Source organism: Alligator sinensis, unplaced genomic scaffold (assembly GCF_000455745.1).
Source record: "Alligator sinensis unplaced genomic scaffold, ASM45574v1 scaffold806_1, whole genome shotgun sequence".
NCBI lineage: Eukaryota > Metazoa > Chordata > Crocodylia > Alligatoridae > Alligator > Alligator sinensis.
The window spans coordinates 632,215-643,319 of record NW_005842521.1 but is presented as its reverse complement, the minus strand read 5'-3'; the positions used below and the strand labels follow the sequence as shown (position 1 = coordinate 643,319).

The 11,105-nt window shown below is 43.9% G+C and overlaps 2 protein-coding genes across 5 annotated transcripts in view; one reads left to right on the top strand and one right to left on the bottom strand.

The window, feature by feature from the left end:
- RIBC2 (RIB43A domain with coiled-coils 2) overlaps positions 1–7,150 on the bottom strand; it is a 91,190-nt gene extending 84,040 nt beyond the window's left edge. For 2 of the 3 annotated variants that reach the window (XM_006031655.3, XM_014523681.2), the window contains exons 1-2: positions 6,014–6,156; positions 1,492–1,573 (exon numbers count right to left, since the gene is read on the bottom strand). In XM_006031655.3, the coding sequence (XP_006031717.1) occupies positions 1,492–1,573; positions 6,014–6,106 (175 nt within the window). In that variant the 5' untranslated portion in view covers positions 6,107–6,156. Of the gene's footprint in view, positions 1–1,491; positions 1,574–6,013; positions 6,157–7,098 lie in introns of those variants that run through there. The other variant, XM_014523682.2, reaches the window with a different exon arrangement.
- SMC1B (structural maintenance of chromosomes 1B) overlaps positions 6,211–11,105 on the top strand; it is a 67,728-nt gene continuing 62,833 nt past the window's right edge. The window contains exons 1-2 of one of the 2 annotated variants that reach the window (XM_006031658.3): positions 6,211–6,408; positions 7,573–7,761. In XM_006031658.3, coding sequence (XP_006031720.2) covers positions 6,300–6,408; positions 7,573–7,761 — 298 coding nt within the window. In that variant the 5' untranslated portion in view covers positions 6,211–6,299. The remainder of the gene's footprint in view (positions 6,409–7,572; positions 7,762–11,105) is intronic. The other variant, XM_006031659.3, reaches the window with a different exon arrangement.

Sequence of the window (11,105 nt, the reverse complement as noted above, 5' to 3'; positions counted from 1 at the left end):
TCAGCAGGGGTCCAACGTTGCCCTTGATTTTCCTCCAGCTCCCCACATATTTGAAAAAGGACTTTTTATTGTCCTTGATGCTCGAAGCTAGTTGGAGTTCAGTTGCAGCCTTGGCTTTCCTGGTTTGCTCCCTGCAGGACCGGACCAGTGCAGAATATTCCTCCTTGGAGGCGAATCCCATCCTCCATCCTTTGTAGGCCTTTCTTTTTAGCCTCAGGAGGTCTGCTAGATCCCTGGAGAGCCAGGGGGGACTGCTATACCCTCTTCTTGCCTTTCCTCCGAGATGGAATAGAATTAGCTTGTGCATTGAGGATCGCTCCCTTGAGGAGCAACCACTGTTCCTGAACTCCCCTCCCCCTGGGGTCGTGGTCCCTTAGGGCCTCACTGACAAGCCTCCTGAGCTTGTCAAAGTCGGCTTTCCTGAAGTCAAGGACTTCAGTGTTGCTGACCGACTTGCCAGCTTTACAGCAGATGGTGAAGGTAATCAGCTCGTGGTCGCTGTCACCCAGCTTCCCATCGAGCACTAGGTCGCCGATTAGGTCATCCCCAGTAGCCTGTACCAGGTTGAGCAGTGCTTTACCTCTCGTTGGCCCGTAGACTTCTTGAGTCAGGTAGAGGTCATCCACGCACAATAGGAATCTTTGCGACCGCTCAGATTTTGCTGAGTGATCCACCAAGCCATCCCACCCAAAATGGACCTTCGTTAGCTGCATCCAACTTCTTTGCAGGCTGGATCTGACCTAAAGCTGTAGGGTGGCACACCCTCCCTAAGGTCATCCCAGTCTAAACATCATTAATTCTTTACTTGCAGAAGTGTTAATACAAGATATAGGATTTAATGCAATAACTTTGTTAACATTAAAATGACTGTATAGTCACCCCCAAATAAATTATTTTAATTAGTCAAGGGATCAAAATATTAACTATTTTTACCTAACAGCAAGTAGGATATACATGCTCTATATTAATGCAGAACAGCACGCCAAACCCTGAAGTTCTTATTCAAGAAAAGCCTGTACCAACTTTAAAAGGAGTATTGCCCAAGGAGGTACAGCTGGGTTAAACCAACGTGATCTTTGTCCCCCTCAGAGGAAATTAGATATTGTTTCAAGGTTTACACACAAACATAAATAGAATATACCTTCTCTGTCTGAATTAAGAGGGAAATGATGACACATAATGGATCAACTAGGTCCAAATGTAATGCTATTCCATCTTGACAGCATCCTAAAAATTGACAATGGATGTATTTTACCCATCAGAGCATTAAGGCTACTTCATAGATGTAGACAGAAGGAAAAGAACTCACCTACTTTCTACACTAATAGTTTGTCAGAGACCCAAACAGTATAACAGGATTGCATTTAAGCACCACTTAGATGTTTAATACCCTTTAGGACCACTTAGACTTTGACTTCAACTGAACATACATTCAAGATTCAATATGTAAATATAAATACGAATATAAAGTTGCATTATCTCTAAATATACCAATTTTTTCATTTTGTGCTTTTTCAGTTTCCTCTTGAATCTTCCTATCTTTGACCTGGGTGTCCAGAGCATCTTTATCAACCTATTAAATTGAAAAAACATGAAACTCTTTAAAAATGTAATCCGTTGAAAATATTAAAAAATGTATAGACTTTTGTCTAACACTTGTTTGTTAAAAATTGACTTGATCAAGAAATGAACATATCTGACTTACAAATTTATAAAGCAAGGCAGCTGTGAATTGAGCTACTGCTAGTGAATTGGCTTTAATATAGTAAATGACATACATAACATATTTTAAATATGTGGCTGTGAAAGAAAATACAGTAAGAACATAGTCCTGTTTGTTCATTTCATTCTAATAGCAACAAGTACATTCAAACACAACAATGTTTTATGGCTTATTGAGCTCCTATACATAGCTGAAATATTTCCTCTCCATTGTAGCTAGCTGTCTAATTTTCCTCCTTTCACCATTCCCCTTTATTAAATAGTTAAAAAGGTTTTTGCCAGTTATGCTGTAGTAGAAATAGAATACCTTGCTGTGGTAAGATAGCTTGCATATTTACATATAATGCTCTATTCAAATTCTTTGTTGGATGAGAAAATGGGAGTAGAAGAAAACTTTCAGCTTTTTCTGTAGAAGATACTATTTTTGGTGTCTGGAAACTGGTTTAATTCCTGAATTTTCCACTGACTTTTGTGTGTGATCTTTGATAAGTCACTGAACTCTGTATACATAGCTATACAATAAAGATGACAATACAGATATTACATGACCGCCTTGGTAAAGCACTGAGATAATTTGGTGTAAATTGCTGTTTTCAACTGGATCACAAAGGTTTATTTGAACAACAAAGCTCCTCATAATTTCAATAACAGTTAAGGAAAAAAAATTAAACAATTTTTCCTCAGAAGATCCTGGGCATGGCATGGAAAAGAGATTAGATAGTATGTGGAAACTCTGAATTATTATACTAATTTATCCTTTGTCATCTTAGAGCATATAAAAAGCTAGTCATCATTAGCTAACCTCAATTTAAATAATAACAGCAAAATAACAAAGTACTTGCTATGCTAACATAACCAACACCCTTTTTTTTCAGTTTTGTCTGCTAATTTGTATTTGTCAATTTTACGTTATATCCCTAATGATAAATACTGAATAAATGTTAGCATAGCTTAATTAATAATTCAGTCCATATATTTCCACTTTTTCCCGAAATAAATTATTTTTGGAAAAATGGGATTTTTAATTATAACAGTTACAGATTAAAAAAGCTATGTAATTGCAAAGAATCTTTACAAATAGGAGTAAATTTCAATTTGCTCATTTTGCAGATGAGGACATTCAGCACAGAAGTAACTTGCCTGAGATCACGCAGTAAATTATGGGCAGTACCATTCCCACTCCCACTCTCAATCTTGTTCAATGCACCACTGCACCTCACCCTTTTTGATTTTGCTTCTTCTGACAGATTCGTTGACTGTTAAGTCAAATACTGACATGGCTTTCCAATTGTGTTAGCTGTAGCAGCTAGGCAGAGCTGACAGTAAGTATTACAAGTTACATATTAGGCAATAATTTTAAAAGTGTACCTAAAAGCACAAAAACATCACATCTACTGTAAGCTTACAGGATGTTTCTACTTTATGTTTTACTTAATTTCACAACAGACGACAACATGTAACCTTTCAGCTGTTGAATACATCATTTTCATCTAAATAAAGATAAACATTTATGTGGGTTTCTCTTTTATTTCTGATGTTTATTTTTCTGGCAAATTGATCTGTTATACACCTATTTGACATATTACTATTGCAAAACTCTTTGTGCTATATCCTCATTTGCTATAAGTTAGCATCACTTTATTAAATATATAGAGACTCAATGCTGACTTACATCACCTGAAGATTTATCACTGAATTTAACTTGTAAGAAATGCTGTAGAAACATACATGATAGAAAAAACTAAATGATATATTTCCACGTGCAGAAAAGTGGAGTTGCCTTCTTACTTGGTTATTTTTGTGTGCCTTATTATTTCCATCTACTAACTGATTGTTACCATCTTTCTTTGATGCATCTGGGTACTGGCTGTTATTGGTGACAGAATCCCGAAGTAGATGGATGACTACTCTGACAGCATTTTTGCTGTTTCTAGGTAATTAAGTTGACTGGGGCAGAAAGGTCACATGCATAATCCAAAGATTTATGATTAAGTCATAAGCACACTGGGTGAAAATGATCTTTTCAGTAACGTGAGATTTAAATCTCAGTCCTTAAGACTTGAAGGATCAAATTTAGCCTTGTTGCAAGCAAACCCAATCCACCAAATGCAACAAACCAGGGCTGCTTTCACCCATTCTGAATTTGATCTTACGTGATCATGTAAAATTGTTCATGCAGACATTAATAGTGACACTGGATACTTCCAGTGTGCTTGAGAATTTCACTATACTTGACAAATATTAGTTCACTAAGCATCACAGCACATCTGCAGAGCAGGAAAGTGCAGCTCCACCCCCAAACACCCCCCACCCAAATCAGGTGGCAAGCCTTGTGGCCAACATTACAAAGGCTAAAAACACATCAGGCATGTCCAGATGAGCACAGACGGGTCTGCAGCACCACACACCGCAGATGCAGACATTCCCTACGGTGCTACTTTGCAGTAGCAGGGGTCATAAAACCCACACCAAAAAATAGCGGGGTGATGCACATGGCAGTAGTACATGCTGCCCAAAACTGGCCTGGCTGGCTGGGGCCACACTCTGGCTTCTAATCAGGCTCCCAGCTGCAGGAGCGCTGTGGCTGTAGTTCTCAGATGCCCCCAGAACCCCAGGTCAGGCTGCTGGGACTAGCATAGGTCCTGGCCCCAGACTCCCTTACCCCACCCGGGGTAACCTGCTGTTTGCCACAGCATGTGTAGCATAGGCATTCCCCAGGGACAAGTAGTAGCACCCAAGGTGTGCCACTGCTACTTGTCCCTAGGATAATGCATGTTCCTCCTTGTCTGGACACGCCCGTTGAGTTTATCCCCAGTTTGACTGTCCCAGCCTGGGAGTCCCCATCAAAACAGGTGGGGGCCAACCAGCCAGCAGATTAGACACAAGAAGCTTGAATGGCAATTAACTTAAATTAACTACTCTTGTCCCCGGGCTAAATGCTAATTCAGATACTTCACATAAAGGAGACAGTGGGATAGGCCCTCTGGATAAAAACAGACAACCAGCTTCATTCAAAATTTGATCATTTTATCTCCTAGCAAACCCCAGATCTTATAGAGGAACAGACAAGTTTATTGTCCCGCATTAACTATCTGTGAATTATCCAAATTAACACATTGCCTCCGAAGGATCCTGGCTAATGTGCGACTCCCCCTAGGCCTAAAGAAGGGTGTTTATGCCAGAGAGGTTGCAAAGAACAATTTTTCCAACTATTTGGTTGGTCTAATAGAAAATATCACATCTACCCAAGGAACCTTGCCTGGATATCTTTAAGAGTGTTATATATGTTACAACTGCCCAAGGATGCCAGGAGGGAACAGCAGATGGGAAGGCTAAGAAGGCTTTCTGAACAAACAAGCCTTATCATTTTAGAAGTTTAACTCCTTGGTCTTTTGAGAATAACACGGCTAATTGGAGTTAATTACTTTAAATTTGCTTGTGTAAGTAGGGATCAAATTACAGAGAAGCTCAGGAGGTTGAATCCCATCATAAGAGATGAGAGAGCCCCCCCCCCGAAGATTTACAAATGATAACCTGAGGGTAGTGCCGTAGCAAGGGGGGTGAGCGAGGGACCGTCCCGGGTGCTGACGAGGGGCAGGGCGTGGGACGGAGCCACGAGTGGCTCGTTGGGAGCCGGGGCCTCGGGGACAGAGGAAAGGGGCTCCTGCTGCTGCTGCGTGTGCTCCCCGGCAAGCATAGCCAGGGGCACATGCCTGCTAGATCTGTGCAGGGGGCGAAGGCGGGCTGCCGCTGCAGGCTTTGCTCCAAGCGCCAAACTTCGTTATTATGGCACAGCAGGCGGCAGGTCCTTCGATTTTATTCGGGCAGCTCAATTCTTTTTTGCACAGCCCCCAAGAGTCAGAGTGTAAGTCGAGGCCTGTGGAAGCCTCCTGTAAACGAACCCAGGGGGGGAAACTTCCACTCTCTACCTCCCCGGCGCAAAATGAATTTCTTTTCTACCTAGGAAAACTTTTACTATCTTTGAATCCCTGCAGCCCAACGAGGGGCGCTCGGACCCGACACCGTACGAAGAAAGGGAGTACGTTGCTCCTGTTGAGTTGGTCTAATAAAAAAACCTCACCTCCGGCCCCAAACTTTGACTGTTTTTTGGAAACGGCCGCGCCCTTGTGCGGGGATGCGGCCCATCTCACCCCAACGCTGCGCGGACCCGCCTATCACTCCCTCTGCAGGGCTGAGAGACATGCACGGGTTTAACCCACCCTGGCCCGCACCCGCACAGCAGCGGCTCCCGCAGGCCGGAACAGCGCCCAGCGAGCACGCAGCTCCTCACCCCGATGATCCTGGCGCGGGCGTCGAAGATGCGGCCCTGAAGCCGCCGCTCCCGCAGCGCCGCCTCGGCGCGATCCAGCCCCGGCCGTAACATAGCGCCACAACCCCAAGCCCCACAACAAGCGCCGTTGCCACGGCAACCAAACCGCCCGGCCCGGCCCGCCCCGCCCCTCCAGCTCTCGCGAGACGCGCCGAGACCTGAGCTGGGCTGCACTCGCGACGCTGCCACGTGCGCGAGGGTCGGACGCAGCGCGTGGCCGTTGCTCTTGCGCGCCCGCCCGCCCGCCATGGGTTACCTGAAGCTGCTGACGATGGAGAACTTCAAGTCGTGGCGGGGTCGCCAGAGCGTCGGGCCCTTCATGCGCTTCACCTGCGTCATCGGGCCCAACGGCTCAGGTAGCTCCGCCCCCCGAGGTGGTACCTCCCATCCCCTCCCCAAGCAGTTGTTGGGGGCAGTACGCAGCCGGGGGCTCGTATTTCCATAGCCATGAAAATGCCAGGGAGTGTTTGCACAGCCTGCCTGGCACCAGAGACCTTGCTACGAGCTGTGCCACAGGCTGCTGCCCTACTTCCAGGGCCTGCAGACACTCAAGTCACTTCACCACATTGGAGTTACTCTATTTCCAGCTAAAAAAAAAAAAAGACGGCACCTGTCGGGGGCAGAGGTAATATTGTAGGGGGGGACAGTGATATGGCCATGAGCTGCCCTCACTCACAAGCCACAGCTACCCCAGCCCTACTCCTGGTCCCAGTCCCCTGCCCCCCAGACTGTGCTGTTGTCCTCCTCTCCCAACCTGCATCCCCCCCACCCTGCCAGCCTGCTGCTGCCCCTCACTTGCAGCCTGCACCCTTGATGCCCCCCCCCCCATGCTGGTGCCTTGCTGCTAACTCTGCTGCCCTCAAAGAATCCTCTCATCTCCTTCCCCTGCTGGAGGGGCAGGCACCTCACTTGCCTGCCCACCCTGCTGCAGCACCAGCAGGCACCTGCACCCACCCACACACACCCACCTATGAATGCACAAGCCCCACCCCCTCCCAACAGTCCCCAAGCCCTGGCCCTCTAAACCCTGTCCCACACAGACTTACCTGCCTGCAGCTGCCGGGGCTGCACACAGAGCACATGATGTCCCCGCCTCCAGTCGCCCTCTTCTGCTTCCCTCAGCCCCAAGCAGCTCTTTTCTGGGGCAAGTCAGGAAGGGCTAGGAAAAACTTTGATGCTGAGCAGAGGCAGAGCAAAATTCCCAGACATTTGGTATTTTAAAAAACCACCTGGACAGAGATGGGAGGACCCAAAAAAAGGACATGTCCGGGAAAATCGGATGTATGGTTATGCTACATCAATTTGGGAATACCTTCTAAGTAGGGATATTGTGAGACTGTTGGTTCTAAATTATTTTAAGATCTCAAAAAAATTGTTAGTGTCACTATTTCTTGATTGCGTATACAAGTTGTGAAAAACACTTAAAAAAATAGAGATTGAAGTTAAAAATTTCAGACATAGCTAACTGCTCATTTGTTAATTTTTTATTCAACTAAAAAAATTATTTTTTTATTTTTAAGGCAAATCAAACCTAATAGATGCCCTTAGTTTTGTGATGGGTGAAAGAACAGCTAACTTACGAGTGAAAAACATTCAAGAGCTTATTCATGGCGCACATGTTGGAAAACCTGTTTCTTCTGTTGCAAGTGTAAAAATGGTATATTGTGAAGAGAATGGAAAAGAAAAAACATTTGCGAGAATTATTCAAGGCAAGTAGTAGGCTTCTACAACAGGCTCTGTTATAAATTGAGGCCCAGACTCAACAAAGTGTTTAAGTAAAGTTTAATCACGTATGTCTGACACTCACCTGTTTACAGCAGCTCACCTAAGCTCCTAGGTGTACATGGACACCTGGAATCTCACCAATTAGACTCCTTTTCTGCCCATAACATCCTTTTATGCCCATAACTCTGCTGTTGGCTGGGAGCCTGTCTCCTGTCTAAACCAATTTAGGATCTACAGGCTAGGCATACTTGTGCCAGTAACCAGGCTAGGCATAATTGTGCCAACATCCCCCTGAGCAGGACCCTCCTGCGCTCTGGCAATGCTCAGTGCAAACACCTACACAGGATAAACTCAGAGATGTCCTATAAGAACCCATAGTGTCAGAAGCATTCTGCCTTCTCGTCTTTATGAGTTCTTTCCAACAGAAGAATGACTTATTTTTTGTAGGCAAGTTCAGAGCTGGCATTTCTGAAGGGTGCCTTGCGCATAAACAAGTTGAGAATCACTGGACTAGAGCAGTGATTTTTTCAAAGTCCCTGAAGTCATGGAACCCTTCCATATCACTTCTGCTGTGGAACCCCTATTCCTATCCAAAAGATGGACAAGTCTTGTAAATGTAAATACATATATACAAATAACACATCATTTTTTCTATTTATTTTTCTTTATCTGTACAAATAGTAATGATTGTGAAAGGATAACTATATACTTGCAGGACATACTTGCTTTCAGTGTGATGAGTGTCCCTGTCTTTCCTTTTGTAAAGGTCTCTTATGTTTGGTATGATGGTTGACAATTGTGATGCATCTCTGGTTCTGCATCTAGCCTGTTTCAGTGTTTATTCTTTGTAATGGTGCCTGATGAGAAATCTTCCTTGCATAAATAAGTAGTAGCAAATGGCATTAGCTGCATTACTGCATGGTGAGTAATTTCAGGATACTGGTTCAAGAGTTGTAGCCAGAAATTCCCCAAAGATATTGATTGAAATGTTAATAAGCTGCTTGTGCTACAGGGAGAAACAAATATCTCCTGCTCACAGCATCCACCTCTCCCTCTCAATTGCTAGGTTTGCCTGGAGTTAAACCCAAAAAAGCTGGTAAAGGAAAGGGGAAACTGTTAGGGTGACAGTATTTGGATCTTGGGGAGCACTGGATCTGCAGCTGAATAAAGGCTTTACGCTGTGTCTCAGCAAAGCTGCTGACCACAAGGCAGAATGATATATTAAAAGTAACATTGCAAGACACTTAGGCAAGCATTTTTTAACCATATAGTATTGTTGTAAGGTAGATTGCTCATTATGTATCGTTAGAAGGTAAAGCAGATTTTGCTTATGAATGCTTATGCTAAACCAGCAATTTGCTTATGCTAAGTAACCATCTTAACTGTGTCAACCATTTTCAAGTGAGTCTATGTAAGTTTGTGTACTGTGAATGAGATGAAGTTTTAGGAATGTGGAGATGATACAACATGAGACTGAAAAACAGACCGGAATGTGAAAGACGTAACTGGTAACAGAATCTGAGATAAAGATATGCGAAAAGGTGAATGTTGATTGGTGAAGAGGCCTCCAGAAGCTTTTGGTCGAAGTCTGCCCAGTGACTGAAAGAAGTGAAGTCAAGATCTTAGACATGCGCTCATAGCAAAAAGACATGTAAATAAGTGAAATACATAGGTAATTTCATGCTACTGAAACAAACAGTAAACAGAGGCGGAGCTTGAGATAGGAGGGAATATGTATGGAACAAAGGAGGAGCAAAGGTGGAGTAAATGTTAATGAGTAGGAACCAAGGTGTATAAATGTAGAAAGACCTAATGTTCACGGCAGCTCCCCAGTTTGGGAGCTAGTCTGAAGCTGTCTCCATTTTGAATAAAGCTGTTGCAAGCAATGCGTGCTGGTGTTTGCTTCCTGTTTACTCCCTGAGCAACTGGATCCCAAGCAATTGGATCGTCATCTCCCTAGTCGTTGGGCGCCGCATGGAGTTGGGGTCTAACAGAAACAAGTTAAAAAATGGTCGATGAATCTTTTTGAAGTATTGGAGTATTGCATCCAGTTCTGGGCACCACAGTTCAATAAGGTTATGGAGACGCTTTAGCGAGAGAGTCCAAAGGAGGGCCACGCACATAATTAGAGGCCTAGAGACCAGGTCATCTGAGGAGAGACTGAAAGACTTGGGGCTGTTCAGCCTGGAGAAGAGAAGATTCAGAGGGGACTTGGTGGCAGCCTACAAGTATATTAGGTACATCAGGGCTTAGGGGAGCATCTATTCACCAAGGCCCCCCAAGGGAGGACAAGAAATAATGGACACAGACTGATTGAAGACCATTTCAGAGGCTCGACATAAGGAAAAACTTCTTTAAAAGTTGAGTGCCAAGGGTTTGGAACAGGCTTCCCCTCCAGAGGTGGTACAGTTACCCACCCTGGCGATTTTCAAGAGGCATCTTGACGCCCATCTTGCTGGGGGTCATCTGATCCCAGCAGTCTTTCCTGCCCAAGTGCAGGGGGGCTGGACCCAATGATCTATAAGGTCCCTTCCAGCCCCTAACAACTATGAAACTATGAAAGGTAATTAACATGAGCTGGCTGACAGATTTGCTGATTGGATTGTGCCGCCAGGCCAGGGACTTGGTCATTCCTGGAAAATATTCCCTGAAAGCTGTTCATAGATTAGACAGTTTTTGAATTATGCAACACTTAATGCCTTCATCCAATTCAACTAGTAATAAACAGATCATGAAGGGATGGGAAACACTGAATACTATTTTCCTTAATGTAGTTGCACCAAACATCAAGTTTTAGAAGCATCGACTTGATTTTATCTTGGACATTCAAGAACATTCACAGTTAGCCCCTGACAAGACAAGTTCAGCTTATTAAGATAGGAAAATATATCCATGAGATGCCAATTTCTGTACCCAAATAATGTCAACAAGTTTAGGTGCAAATTTAAATGGATGGTGAGAAAAGAAAAAGTATCTCTTTGCAGTTCATACACATGAATGAACACTTTTTCACAGGAGAGCTAGTGAACGTAAGTATGTATGTAGCAGGACAATTATTTGTATACTGCCCACCTCCTCATACAATACCGAAACTACCTTGGAGTTAAGAGGACGAGCTTTAATAAAATTTACAATTTTCACTGCTTCACGAAGCACAACCTTCAGATTGTTCAGCATGTGGTTCATAACAAGCTGGATAATGAAGACTGCAGCATCTGCTTTTCATGTAAGAAACAACATTTTCAATGCATGTTGCCACACCTCCAACTTTTTCAGTCATTGCTTTCAATATGGCTTTGCCTCTTGTTTTTGTCTTAAGTGGACTGTA